We start from the raw sequence: 20,475 nt of genomic DNA on the forward strand, positions 1-20,475 counted from the left end.
AGTTTCTCCACTTTCTCTCCTCTCCTCTCTCCTTCCCCTCTCTTCCCCTACCCTTCCCACCGCCTTTAGTTTTTCCGAGGTGGGCTTTCATTGTGTAACCCTGGCTGTCCTCATGCAGACTTACTTTTTTTTTTTTTTTTTTTTTTTGGTTCTTTTTTTCGGAGCTGGGGACCAAACCCAGGGCCTTGCGCTTCCTAGGCAAGCGCTCTACCACTGAGCTAAATCCCCAACCCCTCATGCAGACTTTCTTAAACCTCAAAATATATACAGTCTGGGGCTTTGAATAAAGATGGCTATGGCATGAGATGTTAGTCTGCCTCGATTATCACCTCCATTGTCCCAGACCCCACCTCCTCTAGAGTGGTCACAGGGTTCCTGCACTGACTGCACTCCCATCCCTTCCTAGGTGTCTCTCCACCAGAGACACAACTCTAACGCCTGTTTCTTTTAAACACTGCATTGCACTCATATTTATTGCCATAATTGTGTTATGGAGTCAGAAGATCAAACTGGGTTCTGAGTCCCCTGCCCTCACCCAGTGTGCCACTGGTTATGCCTGTCCCCACCCACTGTACACGCACACACAAAATGGACTTGTACTCCTCAGTTGTGATGCAGGCAACATATCAGGACGCCTAATATATCAAATGCTGAATGATGGGAATCAGAGGGCCAGACTATAGGGAGCTGTGGGGTGTTCAGGTGGCCACCATTGCTAAAGACCCAGGCTGGTCTCCCACTGATTCATGAGTCATGTTGATCCCCTGGTTGCTGGGGAAGGTGGTGTCTGTGGCTTCAGCTTGCCGAGTTGAAGGATGGAGACTGAACGGCTGAGCTGTGTCCTCAGCGACCCTGAGCCTGAAGCCGCTGCATCTGCAGGATCTGACTGAGAATGCACTGTACATCCTCGTCCATCTGTCCCTGGGGAGGTGAGAGACAACAGAGGCAGAGTCACACCCTGGTGCTCCTGCTGGGTGCTCTCTTGTCACTTGCAGACCTCTCTATTCACACCCAAGGGAGTCAATGCCCCTCAAGGTAGGTCAGTGCACAATGATGTCTCCAGAAGCCATGAGGCTGCCTCTGAACAGGAGAAACTGAGGCCCAGGCGATGGCAGAGGAGCAGGAGGCAGGGGACTCACCTGAATGGCGTACAGGAGATGGGTGCGGTATAAAGCCACCACAGTGCAGTGTTCCTGGGCCTCTTCCTGTGGACACACGGAAGAGGGAGGGATCAGAGCTACAAGCTCATCCTTGTCTACAATCTGAGGTCAGCCTGGGCTACCTGAGACCCTGCCTCAAAAGAAAGATGGAGAAGGAGAAAGGGAACAAGAAAGGGAGGGAAGGAGAGAAGGGGATTTGGGAAGGAAGCCCATCTACAGGGCGACGCATCCACACTCTCTGCCCCTGAGGCAAACCCCCATGTCCAGTAGCTGCTGGGGCTGACTCGGGGCAGTGTCTGAAGTCCCCTGCCCAGCCATCCCCACCTCTACCCCGACTGCTCTGTCTGTGGCCCCCATCGCCCCTGCCCCACACTACAGAGAGCCAGTACCTGTATCTGCTGTTGCAAGGCTGTCACCTGACCACGCAGGGCCTCCTCCTGCTCCTTGGAGCTGGCTGGAGTGGACTGCTGCACCTTCAGAGCCTCCTTCAGTGTAAAGACTTCCTTGGACAGATCTGTGATCTGGTAAGAACAGGGGACCCCATGAGTGGCCATGCTGAGCCAGGCAGGGACCAGGGGCCTCTGCACCTTTCCTGGGCAGCTTGGCACAGGGTCACTGATGCAAGCCAGGCACTGAGCTGACCCAGATTCTGCTCATGCTCCTGCTTGTTAGAACGCAGTCCAGGAACCCAGTCATTTAAGGAGAATTCCAAATGCTATGAAAACACTCCATAAAACTCTGTACTTATACAGCCCGGGGCTTTAAATGTTCCTCATATTTTTAAATATTTGGAGAGAAAAAAATCCAAATTAAGATCTATTTTGTGACCATTGAAGGAATTCCAAATCACATTTCACACTTATTAATAAAGTTTTATTGTTACATGGCCATATCTGCTCACAGTAAACGGGAACCAGACACTATAGAGCCTCCAGGTCAATAAATACTGTTTTTTGTTTGTCTTTGTTTTTTTGTTCTGTATTTTTGTTTTGTTTGTTTGGGTTTTTTGGGGGAGGAGAATTAGAGTCTGGGGCTGTCTGGACATACCCAGTAACCCATAAACCCAACTTGGGATTTTTATCTCATTTTATGGGATGCCCAACATTGACCTGTAACTTCCACACATGCACATGCACACAAAGGACATACACAAGAAGATACAACTGGGGGCCCATGCTCAGGGGTAAAGACTCTTGCTGCCAAGCCTGTCTCTCTACCTAAGTCTAATCCTTGGGACCCGCGTGGTTGAACAATATGGATTCAGCCAAGTTGTCCTCTGATCACAGATACATGCCCCAACCCCAACATAAATAAATAAGTACGTGTAATTTTAAACATTTTTAAATGTTCAAATCCCAGCTTATAACCCACCTTGTGGCCGTGCGACCTTGTCTGAGTGGCATCACCTCTCTGTGCCTGTTACTTCAAATGGGAATAGAGACTGCAGTAAGGACTGGATATCTGTTACCATGATTACCATGACACTTTTGAGCATCGACACCTTCTCTGGGACTCAGTTTCCCACGTGAGAAATGGGCCAAATCCCCAAGACATTGCTGGCTGGAAGGTTCTCAGTTTTGTGTAACCTCGGGTTAGTGGGCACCAACAGTGAGCAAGGAGGGAACCCACCTTCTTGTCCTTCTCCTTGACTTTGTCCAGGGCCTCCTGGGCACGGCTCTGGGCCTGGCGCGCCCTCTCGGCCTCTGTACGAAGCCCCCGGAGCTGCTGCTCAGCCGTGGCCAGCTGGGCCTCGGCTGCGTGCCTCTCGCTCTTCATAAACAATGCCTCACGCTGCACCTGTGGCCCAACCAACGTGTGACTCTCGGGACGTTTAGAGCCCAAAGAGGTTTGGACCCTTGGACTCTTCCCACCCTTCCATGCTGAGCTCACACCATACCACCTCAAGGAAGGTTCTGATTCCCACCCGGCCATGGAACTGTTTGTCCCTGGACAGGTGGTTAGGCCTCTCTGTGCCCTGGCGTCCTCATTTATGGTGCAAGCCTGTGACCAGGTACTCGGGAAGCTGAGGTAGGAGGATTAGGAGTTCCAAGGCTACACTGTGACTTCAACCCAACCCAAGAACTGAGAGAGACTGTTTCAAACACACACACACACACACACACACACACACACACACACACACACACACACACACACACACACACACACGGGATGGTGAAGGGGAGGGAGAGGGAGAGAGGGAGAGGAGGGAAAGACCGACGACCAGGGCTCCGGAATGGCTCGGCGGGTAAAAGCGCTTGCAGCAGCTAAGCCTAATCGCCTTGGTTGGTGCTCAGGGCTTGGGTCCCACAAACTGCCATTTGATTTTCCCACCATGCCATGTGTGTGCACCACATAGAAAGTAATAAATTAAATCTAAATAGAAATATTACGGGCTGGAAAAAATAGCAAAGGGGTTAGAACACTGCTCTTGCAGAAAACCAGAGTTCGGTTCTCAACACCCACATGATGGCTCATGTCTCCAACATCGGTAACTCGGACGCCCTCTTCGGGCCTCAGGAGCACTGCGCACGTGCATAACCTTTCAGGTAGGCACCGAGGCCCAAGCGGAAACACTCAGAAAGGACAGCCTGGCGCAGGCGCTCACCTGGAAGACCTCTGCGCTAGTCTTCTCGTGCCTGCGCGCCAGATCGGCCAGCTGCGCCTGCAGCCGAGCCACGTGGTCGCGCAGGGCGTCCAGCGCGTGCTCGTGCTCGTCCGCAGGAACCGAGGCCCCGCGCATGCGCTCCAGCTCCTCACGAGCAGCGTCCTGGGCAGAGCTGAGTTCGGCGACCCGAGCCTCCGAGGCGGCTAGTTGTTGGCGCAACTCGGCGGCCTCTGTGCGTGCGCGCTCGCCAGTAGCCGTGGCCGTGGCCAGCAATTCCCGAAGCGCCTCTAGCTCGCGGCTCCGCCCCCGCGCCGCCTCCTCCGCCTCTGCCTCCGCTTGCGCAAAACGGCCCCGAGCAGCCTCTAGCTCGGCCGCAGCCTCCTGCTCCCTCCGACGTAGCGCCTCCTCCAGAGCACGGATCCGGCTCTCCAGTTCAGCCTGCAGCGCCGCGGCCGCTGCCCCCGGGTGCAGAATCGCAGCGCAGTGGTCCTCTGTGCCGTTGGTCTCGGCTTCCGTAGTATCTAACACAGTGGCCTGTGCTCTCGTGGGCTCCATAGCCGTGTCCTGCGCTCCAGTGCTGTCTGCCTCCGTGGCCTTCGAACAATTGGCCTGCGCCCCCGTAGCCTCCGCTTCCGTGGCCTCCGCGGTGGTGTTGTTGACTCCTATGGCTTCTGCCGCAGTGGTCTGCACTCCTGTGACCTTAACTCCTATAACCTCCGCCACTGTGGCCTGCACACCAGTGGTCTTCACTGCAGTGGCCTCTACTCCTGTGGCCTGAATTCCTGTATCCCGCACTCCGGTGGCCTCCATGTTTCTAGTCACTGTTCCTGTGAGCCCTGCTTGTAACACATCCACCCCATCAGCCTTCATTCCTGGGTTCTCTTTTCCTCCAGTATCTTCTGCAGTCACTGGTTCTCTTTCAGCATTGTCGCCTACAGATTTTACATTTAGGGCTTCAGCTATAGTGACACTAGTGTCCATTGCCTCGGCTGCCACTCCATCTTTCCCCTTGGCCTCTGAACCTACAGCCTCGGGTTCTATGAGCGCTGCTTCTGAAGCCCCTGCTTCAGTGTTCCCGACGCCCTTGGAGCCTCCTGCTTGGGGTTCCATTTCATTTGCTGTGGCTTCTGTATACGTGGTGCCATTAAGGTCTTGGACACCGAGTCCATTCTGGATAGTGATTCCCTTGTCCTTGATTTCCTGGTATGCTGTCTCTTCTCCTCCATGAGTTCCGGATGGCTCCCCCTGCTGCAGCTGCAGCATATGCATGGCCTCTGTGTGCTGCCTCTGAAGCTGTTGAAGCTCTGCCCGTAAGGATTCATACAAGACCAGGGGGACAACTTCAGGCTGACTTTCTTCCACCAACTGCGCTTCATCCTTTTCAAACTCCTCAAGGATCTGGGGGGGGGGGGAGGGCAAGTAGGCTAAGAGGTAGGTTCACTATGTTCCCTGCCCACCCTGAGGTCTGCAGAGCTGTCCGCTGCCTCAGTTTCCCCACCTGGACCTTTTCCAGCAGCTCCTGGTTCTGCCTGGTGAGCTGAGCCACCTGCTCCTGTAGGGAAGCCACTATCTCCTCTCCTGATGGACTCGGGTTCTTTGACAGCAGTGCCTCGGCTCCTGACAGGGTTGAGAAGAGCACTGAGTCAGGCTGGGGACACGCAACACGAGGGACAGTCAGGAGCTGCTCAATGGGGAACTGCATTGCCTCAGACAGATGGGGATCACGGTGCATGTGCAGGGGCACATGACATCACACACATCCTCCATGGGAGGCTCTGGTTATGGCTCTGTATCCACGCGGCCATCCACCTCTCAGAATCCTGGGTAGGCAGCAGGGAGGGTGTGGTCGAGGGTGCAGATCTCACCTGGGAAGTCAGGCATCTCACCCTCCTCCTCATAGCTTGTGTTTCCTCTCTCACTCTAGGAGTTCAGCACAAAGTAACTGTCAGATCCTGCCCTTACTGACAAGAGACTTTAGGTCCTCTCTAACTTTAGGTCATATACCCACACACCAGGGGTGGGGGTGACTCCCAACTGACTATCTCTATTCACTGGGCACCCAAATGGCCCTTCCACCTTCTAATGCGATGCAGGTGTGGACCAGGGCCTTTGCACATGCAGGACAAGTGCTCACCACTGAGCAACATTCTGACCACATAATCAAAGCTCTGGGTTTGAATCCCAGCACATCCCCAAGCACATGTCATCTCTGTGTAGGTCTGCGTAATTATATACTTGTAAGGATATTTTATCACATTTATTTCATGTGTGTCTGCAGGGGGTGCACACATGCCACAGTACAAGGTAGCAGTCAGAAAACAACTCGAGAATTGATTCTCTCCCTCCACCATGTGGGGAGTGAACTCAGGTCAGTAGGGTTGGCAGCAACCTCTTTATTGACTGGTCTATATCCCCAACTCTAATTGCACACTTAGAGCCATATGTGGGTGTTTGAGGGGGGTGCCCTGTGTGTGACTGGTGTATATCTGGGGCATGTGTGATGTATGCGTCAGAGAGGCTGCCATCTTTGCATGTGTGTGTGTGTGTTTGCAGAAGTCTTGGTATGTGTGTGATTTTGTGGAAGTCGTGTGTGCCCTGGGCATTATGGATGCACCGTGGTACATAGGTGAAGTTCTAGCACATCAAAGTTGGCCATAGTCTACTACACTCATCACCTATGCCCTGACCCCACCCCTTGCACCTCCATACACTGGTAGGTCATACTTTGATGATTGCCCTCATTCCCCACTCACTCCTGCCTTCCCCTACACCTCTACATCCATTCCAAGCTGCAACCCACCCAGTCTCTTGCCCTGACCCTGAAGGCAACAACCTAACCCCCAAACCCTTCCCACCCTCCTCCTGTGCCTCGGAACTCCCAAGCCCCGCCCACCTCCAGCAGGGACAGGCGACTCTGCAGACTCTCCACCTCCCGGCCCAGGCTCTCCTTCTCCTCCTGCTTCTCTGCCAGCATCTGTTGCAGCTCCTGCACCTGCAGAGACCGAGGTCAGCACTTGAGGACTTCGGGACACTGGACCCTCCCGAACCCTGGCTGTGCCCTCCCCACCTACCTGTCTCTCCAGGCTGTGCACTGAGCTGGCCTCTGCCTCCAGGGGCTGCAGGTAGAAGTGGTTGGGACTGGAGGGGCGTGTACCACCTAGTGTCTGATAGCCATGTCTTTTCTCCACATACAGTGAGCACCTACTGTGTGCCACTCTGACTGATCCTTCACACTGTGTCAGACCCTATTCTGTTCTTTCACTCAAGATGCTTTGGTACAGTGCCTGCTGCATAGCAGATCCTGTTCTAGGCCATTCGTTCACTCATGCCTGCATGCATTCACCATCACACATTCCTCACCATAAGCCACTCTATGCACTCTGCGCTCAGCACTCTGACCTGAGCCCGCCCTCAGCCTGCCTTTGAGTGGTAGAGTGCTATGGTGGAAATGAAAGATGCTGAAAAGGAGGGTGCAATTTTAAATATGGTGGCAGGGGTGATGTTGGAGGAAGGGAGCCTTGGGGACGGCTGGAGGGACAGCAGTTCTGTACTGCAAACAGCATGGGCAAAGGCCCTGGGGCTGGACAGAGCCTGCACTGTTGAAAGGCCAGTGAGGGGCTGAGCGCTGGGAGCAAAGGGATGGTAGGGAAGAGCGGGAGAAGGAAGGATAGGAAGGGAGGTGGTCTGGTGTCCCGGGGAATTGCTCCCCCACACCCAGACTGCAGGGCCTGCAGCCTCCTAACCTCCCTCCTCCTCCTCTGCTCCGTGTGCTGTTCCAGGCCCCTGATCTTCTGCAGGAGCCGGCCTCGCTCCTGTCTCAGGCGCACGATCTCCTCATAAGCATCCTGATCGTCCTGTCCCCTCCCCACCAGGGGACACCACTTTAGGTAAAGTCTCTGGGGAGGCAGAACCCCACCTTGCCCCAGGCTGCCTCCAACTCTTACAGGAATTGGTGTGGTGGCTGGAGGCTGGGGTGCCTTCCTCTTCTTGTGGGCTCCTCGTTTCTCATGGCTGGACGCTGAGTTCTGGTGTGGGCAGAGGGGGAGGTAGGACATGGGTACCAGGCCAGGATCCGCACAGGGGATACAGTGTGACCATCCCCTGCTGTCAACAGCCTCAGCTGCCCTGCCTTCCTCCATACTGTGACCGACCCCATGTCTTCCCACTTACTCTAGATCATACGGTTCACTGTGTTTACTTCCCCTGGCAGGGGGCAGTGAGTGTGCCCAGGGCAGGGGACAGTGTGTGCACAGGGCAGGGGCAGTGAGTGTGTGCCCAGGGCAGGGGGCAGTGAGTGTGCCCAGGGCAGGGGACAGTGAGTGTGTGCACAGGGCAGGGGACAGTGAATGTGTGCACAGGGCAGGGGGCAGTGAGTGTGCCCAGGGCAGGGGCAGTGAGTGTGTGCCCAGGGCAGGGGCAGTGAGTGTGTGCCCAGGGCAGGGGGCAGTGAGTGTGTGCACAGGGCAGGGGGCAGTGAGTGTGCCCAGGGCAGGGGGCAGTGAGTGTGTGCCCAGGGCAGGGGGCAGTGAGTGTGTACACAGGGCAGGGGGCAGTGAGTGTGTGCCCAGGGCAGGGGGCAGTGAGTGTGTGCACAGGGCAGGGAACAGTGAGTGTGCGCGCAGGGCAGGGGTCAGTGAGTGTGCGCACAGGGCAGGGGGCAGTGAGTGTGTGCCCAGGGCAGGGGGCAGTGAGTGTGTGCACAGGGCAGGGGGCAGTGAGTGTATGCACAGGGCAGGGGCCAGGGAGTGTGTGCACAGGGCAGGGGACAGTGAGTGTATGCACAGGGCAGGGGCCAGGGAGTGTGTGTGCAGGCAGGCGACTCTCACGCCTTCTGGATTCCTACCTGAGATGAGGCCTCTCCGGAGTCATCCTCTAGAGAGGCTGAGGAAAGAGGGAAAACAGTCAGGCACCCAGTTCTGTGTTCTCAGTTCTAGAAAGGTCACTGGGCAACATTAGTGCTTCTTTTGTTCATACCTGAGTCTCACTGTGTACCCCAGGCTAACCTCAAACCCAGATCTAACTGCTCTGGTCTCCTAGTTGGGCACCACAAAACCCAGCCTCTAGATAAGGGACAATAAGGTCCCTATGGATGGAGTCCGGGGTGGGAGAGCCTTGAGACTCAGGGCAGTGGAGCTGCCAGGTTGGGGTGGATAGGTAGGTGGCCACCTCTTAGGAAAGGCAGAGTCTCCACCTAAGTATGATCCAGGAAGTCACAGTGGACCGCCCCACCACTGGGGCTTCTTGAAACTGCCCTGAGTTAGGAAGCATGAAAATGTTCACAACTCAGCAGATTGGGGTAACTCAGAACTATCAGTAACATATAAGGGGATGGCCAGGAACCGTCTAGGAGAGCGGGGGCAGGGCTTGTATACCATTGGGAGGTGAAGGGCGCTGTGCAGACTCCTGTAGAAGCTGCAAGATGAGCTTGTCTCCGGTCAGAGCTCCATAGTGAGTGGCATCCTGACCCAGTGCATCGGTGATGCCCAGCTGGGCTCCACCCTGCAGCAGTACTTCAACGGTCTCGGGGCTGCCCCCTTCACATGCCAGCATCAATGCTGTCCTGTGAGGTAAAGGGGTTACTGAGATGGCACAGGTTTAGTCCCAACACCCTATACCCAGACCAGGAAGGAAAGGGAGGAAGAGGCACCTAGATCATCAGCTCAGAGTACAGCATATGATGGGGAGGTTGGGAGGGGGAGTGCTCACCTGCCTTGCAGGTCCTGGTCATTTGCGGCAGCCCCCTGCTGTAGGAGGAGGCGGCACAGATCTGTGTGACACATCTGAGCTGCTATGATGAGGGGCGTGGCACCTGACTGGTAGGGAGGATGAAATGGCCTGCTTTGCCGTGCTTTGCAGATGAAACCTGGGATGCTGCCCATGGGGGGCATCTACCATAAGGATAACACTGTACCGGCCACCCAATGAGATCCCAGCAGCTCACCCGATCCCGGGGCTTCATATGTGCCTTAAAGGAACAGAGCAGCTTTGAGCAGGACAAACAACCACCGGCTGCTGTTACAGACAAGAAAAATAGGAGTGGGTGTGAGAGACAGCGGCCTGCCAAGATCACTATAGTGTTTATTGCTGAGACAGCGTAGGTCTGTAGCCTAGGCTGGCCTAGAACTTACTATACAGTAGAGCAGTTAGCACTGGTCATCCAGGCAGCCAGAAGGCCCAGGCTGGAAGATGGCTCTGCATGTTAAGAGCCAGCCTGGGCTACAGATTGAGACCATACCTCAACTAAAACCTCAGAGCTGGAGCAGTGGCTGAATAGAGCACTGGCTGCTCCCACAGAGGACCCAGGTTCAATTCCCAGCACCCACGTAGCAGCTTGCGTATGTAACTTAAGTTCGAGGGATGTAACCCCCCCTCTGACAGCACCAGGCACTTACATGGGACACAGCCATGCATGCAACCAAACCACACATAAAAGAATTTTAAAATGTATTTTCACAAAAATTTAAAACCAAAAAACTTTTTTAAAAACATGGGTCAGAAAGATGGCTCAGTTGGCAAAAGTTTGCTGCCAAATGACCTGAGTTCAATGTCCAGGACCCAACTGGTGAAGAGTTCAATGTCCAGGACCCAGCTGGTGAAGAGTTCAATGTCCAGGACCCAGCTGGTGAAGAGTTCAATGTCCAGGACCCAGCTGGTGAAGAGACAACCAATTCCCAAAAGTCGCCTTCTGACTGTCACACAAGCACCATTACAAGGAGTCCCAAACCCCACAATAAATGAATAAATGCAATTTGATTTTTAAAGACATCCCCTATTGCCACCAACACCACCTAGTGGTGCCACTCTGACTGGGAAGTTAGTGGCTGACACCCCCAAAGTAAACCCAAGTGTGCCATCCCCAGGAACTGGTGGCTCTGTATCCCCTGGACCCTGTGCTCATGAGCGCCAATAAGTCCTTACTTGCTCTGAGGATGGAGTCTAGGTTTGAGGGGAGTGCTGGAGGACCTATTTGCATTCAAGGCACCCAGGAAACCAGGAAAGGAATTAGGGTTCTAGGCACCCACCCCACTTTGTACACCCTGAGACTAGGCTTTGAGGTCCAAGAAATAGGGTGCACCCACTAGTACATGTGCCTAACTTCTTTGTGCAATGGGCAAAAGGCCTGGTTCAGATGGGGACTGCATTCAGGGGTGACCCCTGAACTGCACACAGGTCAAAAAATGCTTAGCAGATGGGGATGGTGGTCCACATCGTCACACAGAAACTCAGAGGCTGAGGCAGTAGGACTCTTGACTCCAAGGTTAGCCTAGGCTACAGAGAGAGACTCTATATCATAACAAGGAGAGGGCTGGTAAGACTGAGGACCTGTGCTTTACTCCCCAAACCCACATTAGTCAGGGATGGGAGTGCATGTTTGTGACCCCAGCACCAGGGAGGCAGAGGCAAGAGGATACAAGGTTCACTGGTCTGCCAACCTGGCTTAAATTGTGAAGACCAGGTTCAGAGAGACCTGGTCTCAGAGGATGTGGAAGGTACCTGACAGTGACACCTTAACGTTGTCTTTTGACTTCCACAGGCCACACATAAGGACACATGAACACATTCTTTAAAAACTAAGAAAAGGTCTGGAGCTGCAGGTCAGAGATAGAGCCCACACCCCCACCCCCAACCCCCAGAATTCCCCCAGCAAGGGAGCCAGGGGCGTGGTCAGGGGTGGAACCCTGCCTGGAGTCCCCCAGTGAGGAACCAGGGGCGTGGTCAGGGTGGAACCCTGCCTGGAGTCCCCCAGTGAAGAGCCAGGGGCGTGGTCAGGGGTAGAACCCTGCCTGGAGTCCCCCAGTGAGGAGCCAGGGGCGTGGTCAGGGTGGAACCCTGCCTGGAGTCCCCCAGTGAGGAGCCAGGGGCGTGGTCAGGGGTGGAACCCTGCCTAGAATCCCCCAGTGAGGAGCCAGGGGCGTGGTTAGGGTGGAGCCCCACCTAGAATCCCCCAGTGAGGGTTGTGGACATGGCTCACTGGCAGAGGGCCTTCCTTGAATTTGGGAGAACATGACTGCACCTACCTGCATGGTGAAGGGCTGTCCACCCACTGCTGTCCTCAACGTCTACCATGCAGGAAGCCTGGGAAGGAGTGACAGGTGATGTCATCTCTGTTTCCTGAATGACTGATTTTTCCCGTCCTCCCCTGCTCCCTTGGGCCCTGCTTTATCTCAGGCTCCTTCGTGTGACTCTCTATTGCCTTGGTTTCTGTGCATGTGCATGCTCACATGTGGCACAGCGCACTGCCGAGAGTGGAAGATAACCTGTGGGAGTCTCTTCTTTCCTTCCATGTGCTTCCCAGGGAACAAAATCAGATCAGGCTTGAGGCAAATGTTTCTACCTGCTGAGACATCTCTCACTGACCCAGATTCATTGTTTTAGAACTTCTACTTTAAATTGTATGTGTGCGAAGTGTATGTGAGTGTAATATCTGAGAAAACCAAAAGGGAGCATCAGATCTCCTGGAACTGGAGTTATAGATGGTTATGATTTTCCATGGGAGTGCTAGGAATTGAATCGCAGTCCTCTGCGGGAACAGCCAGTGCTGCATCACTGTCCCATCTCTCCAGCTTCTCAGGCTCTTTTTCTCCCGTTCCCATCTTCCTTCCCTGAAAACCCATGTTCCAGCCCTCCCGATAACCCTATTTTGATGACTGAAACAAAGGGGCAAGGAAGGGCTGGGGACCAAGAGCAGCTAGGATTTGGAGAAGTAGCTGGAGTTCAGTGTGGGCAGGGAATGGACATCAGGACCTCCAAGAGCTGCTTCAGACACTCTGGGTGCCCGTATTTGGCTGCCAGGTGAAGGGCATTGTAACCTGAGGGGAGAAGAGACAGGAGTGTCCTCCAGGTATTCTCAGCTGCCTCCCAAGCCTGACCATCCAAACTCAGCTATTCTTTTTTTTTTTTTTTTTCTGGAGCTGGGGACCAAACCCAGGGCCTTGCACTTCCTAGGCTAGGCAAGCGCTCTACCACTGAGCTAAATCCCCAACCCCTCAAACTCAGCTATTCTTAAAACTCTGCTGTTCCCAGAGGCCTTTTCATTGCTATATTCGTTTGCTATCTTTGTTTTTGAAACAATGTCCCAAGTAGCCCAGACTGGCCTAGAACGCACAGGGGTCATCCTGCCTCTGCCATCTGGTGCTGTGATCAAGGGGGCCTTTTACTTTTACTGTTAACAAGGTCTCATGTAGCCCAGGCTGGCCTCCAGTTCATAAGTATCTGAGGATCACCTTGAACTCTGATCCTCGTTCCTCCACACAAGTGCTTGGATGACAGATGTGCACGAGCAATTCAGAGGACAGACCTTAGGACTTCCCTCGTGTTTGGCGAAATGTCCTATGTACTTAGCTACAGCTCCAGTGTGGACAGTGAGATCCCACAACTGGACCTGTGGTCTCTGCTCTGGGCAGCTGATATAGCCCTGCCATCCACCCAGGGGCACGTCTGGATGTACCTGCTCCATCCGTGCTCATGACATCGGCACCTTGAGCCAGCATCACTTCCAGACAGCCTGCCGAACCTCTCATGGCAGCTAAGTGGAACCTAGAGGCATGAGTCAGGTGTTAACCCCAGAAGAATGTCCAAAGCCACCCCAGCCCCAGGGCTTGGACACTCACGCAGACTTGCCCTCGGGGTCCAGTTTTGTAGGCACCAGCCCCTTGTGGGCGATCAACGAGGCCACTCTGGCCACATCGTTGTTCTCCACAGCCTGGAGCAGTCGCTGGTCACTTTTGCCCCAGTCTTGGCCCTGCAGTGGCACACCCAGAGGTTCGAGGGACTGAGTGGGTCGATCTCCCCTCCCCACCAAGGAACAGAGGCACTTGTTCCGGGCTCTCCCCAACCCACCCCTGAGCACTTGCCTGGCGCCTGCCTCTGGCTGCAGGTTTCGGGATAGGGCACCGGCCACAGGGTGGGCAGGAGCTGAGGTCGGTGGGGCTGAGCCGGAGCTGTGGGATAGGCAGTCCTGGGCTGGGGGGCCTCGAGACGGTGTCTCTGAAACCTGCATCCCCCAGCACGTGTCTCCAGGCCCACCACTAGGGCAGCTTCCAGATACCAATCTTCCTCGAACTACCTCTGTGTGCCTTAATCCAAAGCCAGTTTTGAAAGACGAGGTATCACCCTCCCCCCCACCCCCCACCCCCCCGAGCTGAGAACCCAGGGCCTTACGCTTGCTAGGCAAGCGCTCTACCACTGAGCTAAATCCCCAACCCCCCAACTCTTTTTTTTAATAGCATCTCTGTTATGTAGACAGACCAAGCTAGCCTGAAAGCCACAGAAATAGGCCTGCCTCTGCCCCCAAAGTGCTGGGATTAAAGGCAAGGATCTCAATGCCCCAGATTGGTTTTTTGTTTTTTGAGTCAGGGTCTCATGTAGCCCATGCTGGCTTCAAACTCTGAGTCAAGGGTGACCTTGAATTCCTTAGCTTCCTGCCTCCCAGTTCTCACCTGAGATGACAGGTGTGGAACATCACCCCTGGTTTCTGTAGTGCTGGGGACCGAAGCCAGGGCTTGCTGGGTGCCAAGTTTCTCCTTCACAATTATTTTTCTGTCTTAGTTTTTTGAGACAGAATGTAACTAAAATTAAAGATCCCCTGCCTTTGCCTCCGAACGCTGCGATGACTGGCCTTTTCCAAACTAACCTCCAGCGCCCACGACCTCGCCCCCCGCCTTTCACAACTGTTCAGCCAAAGCCCCATCGCCCCCAAGCAGTATCAAGTCCTGGCCAGTAGAACTGCAGTCGCGAATGTTTTTATTCATTTTTTTTTTTTTTGGTTCTTTTTTTTGGAGCTGGGGACCGAACCCAGGGCCTTGCGCTTCCTAGGTAAGCGCTCTACCACTGAGCTAAATCCCCAGCCGCGAATGTTTTTAAACTCATTGCCCAGGAACATGGACTGTTCCCAAGTCACTGTCCACAATGTCCTCCAAGACCTGCATCCTGCAACGGCCTGCTGACCCTGCGCCAGCACAGACGCTCTCGGTGCCGCCCTCCACTTCCCACCCGGGCTCCACTCCACAGGCGCTCCGTCAGCTGCAGAGCTTCTTTCTAGGAAGGAGGGGACGGCTCAGAGCGACCCAAACGCCTAGGAGGCAGTAGCGCACAAGCAGAGCTGCTTCTTTGAGAATGGGAAAGGGGCGGAGCCAGATCAGACCACGCCTACCCTCTCAAACTTGGGGCTCTGCCCTCCTCCTAAGGCACAGTCTCTTCACACCCCTTCCCCAGGCTCAGCACCCGCCTTCACCCGGCTCAAGCCTGGTTCACATCCTCCTCAGACACAGAACCCACCCAACTTCTCCCCATATTCCAGGTCCCTCCCACCTCCTCAACCAAAGCTCAGGCCCGGGCTCACAGCCTTTCTACCTTCCGTGTTGCTCCTATTTTCCCTGCTCCGCTCGCCCGCTTTACAGCGCGCTCTTCCCACCCCGCCCTTCTCCATCCCACTTTCATGCTCCGCCCTGTACCTCCCGGATGGTTCCTATCGGGTGTCAGCCCGCTAACTCCAGCTCATCTTACTTAGAATAATGGGCAGGTGGCCCATCATTCATTCATCCATCACCTTCCAGTCGTTCGTTCATTCATTCATTCATTCATTCATACATTCATGCCTATCTTTTCATTCATTCGTTCATCCGTCGTTTCACACATTCATTCTCTCCAACACTCATTCACACATTTGCTAATGTTTTCATTACCCATTCGCTCGGTAATTTCCTCACCACCCATTCATTCGCTAACACATCTTTTCATGGGCAAATGCATTGGCTCACTCATTCCTTCATCCTCGCACACATCCTCTCACCCATTCACTCTTCCAGCCTACCTGTCCATCCTTCTACTCTTTAATCCTTTGCGTCCCTCCAGTGGCGCTCAAGTCTCACTCTGAACTTGAAGCGCAGGCCTGCCTTGCCACTCTCACCTATGGGACTGACCTAGACTCCACCCTCCTCATATGCACAATGGGTTTCATACAGACTTTCCAGGCACAGCTCCGGATGGCTGTGCTGAGAGACTAAGCAGAACGCACTGCCCTGTATAGGCCTGATACGCCAGGAGTACACAATAAAAGCTATAGTTCGTTCATCAGGCACGTGATCTGGGCCCGTGCACAGCCCAGGCCGGATCATACGAATCACTGCGTCTTTAGATCAACTGAAAGAGCCGGTTGCAACCCCCGTTCCGTCTCCAAGGTGTTTGGGCACTTGTCTGCCTTGCCTAAAATTAGAGCCCTCCACCACAGCCTGAGACTCTTCTACATTTATTGAGTGACTGCTGGATGCCTTTCTAGCTCTGTGGCTTCTGTGCACTGTGGGATGAGCGTTCCCAGAGAGGCAGAATTTGGGGAGAAGTGAGTAGTTCACAAAATTGCCTTGCACACGTGGAAATATGGCTTCCCTAATAAGCAACTCCTGCCTCTGTGTCCCACAACACTCGAGACACTGGTGTGTCCCTCTCTGCAAGAAGTCGAGGAGTATGTGTGCATGTGTGTGTATCCATGTATACATATATGTATACATAAGTATGCACACACATATATACACATATGGATATATACACATGCAGATATACACATGTATACATACATACATACATACATACATACATGTATACACACACATGCCAACTTAAAAAAAAAAAACAGAGAAAATACTGAGCCAGTGCAGTGGCTCACACTTTAATCCAGCATTTGAGAGGCAGAGGCAGATGGCTCTCTGGACGTTCAAGGGCAGCCTGGTCTACAGAGCAAGCTGTAGGAAAGCCAGAGCTACACAGAAAAAAAAATAAACAAAATAAACAAACAAACGAAAGAGAAGGTGCGTACATTGATCCTGGTGCAGCTCCAATGCCTGATCCCAACACCCAGAAACTGAAGGGGAAAGACTGGAATCCAAGGCCAGTCAGGGCTACCACTTCCAAAACATTACAAGCCTTCATCATTCCCTGAAGGGGTTTTCCTCAAATAAACTCAAAAGGTCAGCAGGCAGCCCAAGACAAAGTAATTCCCATTCTGTGCAAGAGAGATTTGGGGCCCAGAGTCCACTGAGCCCCTGCTGGGACCTTGAAGGACACCCCAGGAACTAGAACTCAGCGGAGCTGACATCTGCAAGGCTGCAGCCTGGCACTTGGCCACAGCAGGAGAGACCCAGGGGCCCTCCAGGCAACCATGAGACTTCGCTTTCTTCCCTAGGGGCTGCAGAGCCAAAAGCCAAGCTTCTCCCTGGCTGCCGTGGGGAAACCAGAGAAGGGTGGGGGTGGCAGACCAGTTCCTGGCAGGAAGGGGCTGACCAGGCCTCCCATCTGCTGCCCAGTCTGGTCCAGTGCCAGGGCCCTGCCCCTCCCTACCCTGTTGCTGCCCCTTCACCAAAGCCCCACAAAAACACAACCATTCCAAGCTAAGTGTCTCTTGCCAGGGGTGGGCTGCAAGATTCTGAAATAATTCAGCTTTTTAAATGAGTGGGTCTTTTTTTTCACGGAGGATGTCCCCGTGTAATAGCTCTGGCTGTCCCAAGTGCTGGGATTAAAGGCTTTAGCCATCATTAAACTTCTCAAAACTTATTTTTCCTTAACTTAAAAATTGCTTTTATAAGGGCTGGAGAGATCGCTCAGCAGGAAGAGCACTGACTGCTCTTCCAGAGGTCCTGAGTTCAATTCCCAGCAACCACATGGTGACTCACAACCATCTGTAATGGGATCCGATGCCCTCTTCTGGTGCATCTGAAGAGAGGGACAGTGTAAATAAATCTTTTTAAAAGAGTTTTTTTTAAGTTGCATTTGTGTGTATGCGTGCACACATTCACGGAGGCAGGGGTCAGAGGATAACTTTGTGGAGTCATTCTTCCTTCTACCATGTGGATTCTGGGAATCAAACTCAGGAGAGATGGCTTAGCAGTTAGATCAATGGCTGCTATCTCAAAGGAACACAGTTTAGTTCCCAGCACAGACAGACAGACAGACAGCACTCTCACACACATAAAATAATAAAATATACTTTAATAACCCTTGGGTATGCATCCTTGGCTGCAAGTACCCTTCCCCACTGAGCCATCTTGCCAGCCCATTATTCAGCATTTGCAATGACTTGGTTTCCAACTGACTGAGATACTCAGGGATTCTGTCAAAAATTTATCTGGGAAATAATGGACCAGGTGGAAAATAATAAGGGACCAGTCCAGCCTTACTGTGTAGGAAAGCAACAGTCCTCCTCTCTCTTCTCTTCCCACCTCATCCCCAGCCTTCCGCCCCCCCTCGCGCGCTCTCTCGCCCCCCCCCCCCACTCTTGCTCTCTGGCTCTCACTAGCTCCTTCTCTCCCGCTCTCGCCCGCACCAACACCCTCCCCTCCCCATTCCCGTGCAGGTCACACCTACTGATACCTATCTCCAACATCTACCCAAGACAGGCAAATCAATTCCGAGCTGTGTGACTTTGAGGAGCTTCCACGGCTCCTTGAGCCACCCTTCCCCTCTCAAAGGCACATGATATAAGTTCATTCCTGGAAGAATCAGAGTGAGCGAGAGACCAGGGCTCACAGCAGAGCACTCCCAAGTGAATTCTTCCCTCAGGAATCACTAAATTCAGACATGAAAATGAAAACAGGGGCAGGGAGAGTTTGCGGGTATCTCAGAGACTCCTTGCCAGCATGTGCAACGGAGCAAGGGATGCCACGGCGACCACCATGACCCTGAGTGGGCGTTGGGGGAGGGGAACTGAGCCACGAGTGGGACTCGGTGAACCCACATGGGCTTAGCATCACCACAGAGCAGCCAGGGGAACCGGGTAGGGGACAAAAGGCGGAGCCTAAAAGAGAAGCAGTGGACTGATGGTGCTAAGCCACAGGGGGTGGGGGGTTTGAGCAGAAGGAGGGAGTGGTGGGTTCATCCCCTCCCCCAAACCTGCAGGTTCACCTCTGTCTTCTTGAACCGTGCCCGGAGGGTCTTCATCACGCCTGCTAGGGGCTCTCGTCCTGTTTCTGGGCAAGGCGTGGGTGGGGTGAGAGACAGGATGCTGGGTGGTCAGCCACACTGTCCTGCACAACACAGCCTGGGCAGATCCGCTTTGTCTCCTGGTGCAGGTTACTTGTGTTCTCTGAGGGAACTGTCCTCAACTGTAAACAGAGATAATTCCTCCATATCTGGGCAGCTCGGTGCAGCTCCCTGAAGCCGGGGCTGAGAGTGTCTCACAACCACCAGCATTAGCTCAGCAGTTCACAAGGCTCTGCGACCTGGAGTTTGTGCGGTCATTGATGACATGAACTCCCACCACCCAGACACACTTCTCCGTGAAATGTCTATTCATAAAATCGCCTCTCCCAGACAGGACTAACTCCCTCCACAAATGGAGTTTCCTGAGGTCTCCGGACCTGGGTCTCCTCCTATACCTCTAACCTGGGTTTGTATGTAATGGAGCTAGAGGGGAAGACACACTGGACAGTCAGTCCTTTGCAAGAAAGTCAGGTCAAAACTGTCACTACTCTTGGTAAGCAAGAGCAATTATTCAGGGCAGATCCACCCACCATCCATCCAACCACCCACCCACCCATTCATCCACTCATCCACCCACTCATCCATCCACCCACCCACCCATCCATACATCCACCCACACATCCACCCACCCATCCACTGACCCCACCTCCTCTACTAATCAGTCTGACGATTCAGGTTCACTTTCACCCCACACCCACCATCAAGGGTGGGTGACAAAACACCCAATAGTTGTCCACATGCTACCAGTGGGAAGGAAATCGCGGCAAGGCAGCAAGGAAGGCCTGTGGATTTAAGGGTTTGCCTCCTGGAAGAGGTGACACAGCACAGGTAACGCTGCGCACTGTGCCTAGGCCACGGCTCCCGCGTGGGATGTGTGTGCCTGTCACAGGTGTGCCGATGCATGTGTTCAGACTGTTGCAGGCAACACCCATGGGGCAGCACCAGCACCCAGACTTCCCTGGGCCTTCCTCACCCGCATCCCCCTACCTCAGGCGACTCCAAGCCGGAGCCCAGCCTCCAAGCAGCCTCTCTGGTTACCCGCTCCAGCTGTGAGCTGCCAGCAGCAGAGTCTAGGTGACACCCGATCAGGTTGGGGGGCGGGGGGAGTATGCGCCTGCCCCAAGGGGACGGGATGAGCCAAGGGAGGAGACAATCTGCTGTTGGTCAGCTTGCTCAGAAGGGCAGCCCAAGGACGACCTCTCCCATCTCCCTGTACACTCCTGCCTCCTCGAAGCCTTTCTTGGGGTCCCCACGAGGGTCAGGGGGCTTCAGTTGTCATATGCTGCCATTGACCTGGACCCCCAGTCACCATTACCATGGCCTGGTCCTGTGTCTGTTGATTACCAACAGGCAGAACGGTCAGATGGTGCCTCCCATCTCTAGATGGCTCACGGAAGCAGGATATCACAGGAGATTTGTGAGCCTCCAATCTATACTCTTCACCTCTCTCCCTGCATCTCTGGGCACCTGTGTACCACGTGGGAGTAGCTCAGTGGACCTGACCCTATGCTCTGTGCTATCCCAGGAGTTGCACCCCAGAAACTAACCCGGGAAATGTTGGCAGGGGGCCCAGGGGTCTTTCCTCTGCTCGAGAACCTCAATTGCTCATTCATTCTATCCTGTAGCCAGAGACAGGCAGACACTGGATGACAGTCACAAAGTAGAGACCCATAGGCTAGGGTATCATCCAGCCTAGCGTGGCTTCGAACTTGCTGTGTCCCGTCCCGCCAGTGCTAT

The 20,475-nt window shown here is 54.0% G+C and overlaps 1 protein-coding gene across 2 annotated transcripts; it reads right to left on the minus strand.

The window, feature by feature from the left end:
* Positions 1-441: 441 nt before the first annotated feature.
* Ankrd24 (ankyrin repeat domain 24) lies at positions 442-19,632 on the minus strand. Of its 2 annotated transcripts, XM_063263189.1 has the most exons (21): positions 19,437-19,627; positions 18,661-18,860; positions 13,380-13,510; positions 13,217-13,305; positions 12,514-12,578; positions 11,787-11,844; positions 9,710-9,780; positions 9,475-9,581; positions 9,141-9,328; positions 8,612-8,649; positions 7,713-7,793; positions 7,512-7,622; positions 6,840-6,884; positions 6,662-6,760; positions 5,634-5,688; positions 5,267-5,385; positions 3,769-5,166; positions 2,790-2,957; positions 1,550-1,681; positions 1,140-1,205; positions 442-921 (listed from the first exon to the last, which is right to left on the minus strand). In XM_063263189.1, exons 2-21 carry the CDS (start codon positions 18,694-18,696, stop codon positions 844-846), a joined length of 3,135 nt encoding a protein of 1,044 aa, XP_063119259.1. In that variant the 5' UTR covers positions 18,697-18,860; positions 19,437-19,627; the 3' UTR covers positions 442-843. The 2 variants fall into 2 exon arrangements, with proteins under 2 accessions (XP_063119259.1, NP_001100241.1); NM_001106771.1 differs by lacking the exons at positions 2,790-2,957; positions 6,840-6,884; positions 7,512-7,622; positions 7,713-7,793 and having other exon boundaries at positions 444-921; positions 1,550-1,663; positions 19,437-19,632.
* Between the last annotated feature and the right edge of the window lie 843 nt (positions 19,633-20,475).

Source organism: Rattus norvegicus, chromosome 7 (assembly GCF_036323735.1).
Source record: "Rattus norvegicus strain BN/NHsdMcwi chromosome 7, GRCr8, whole genome shotgun sequence".
NCBI classification, from domain to species: domain Eukaryota; kingdom Metazoa; phylum Chordata; class Mammalia; order Rodentia; family Muridae; genus Rattus; species Rattus norvegicus.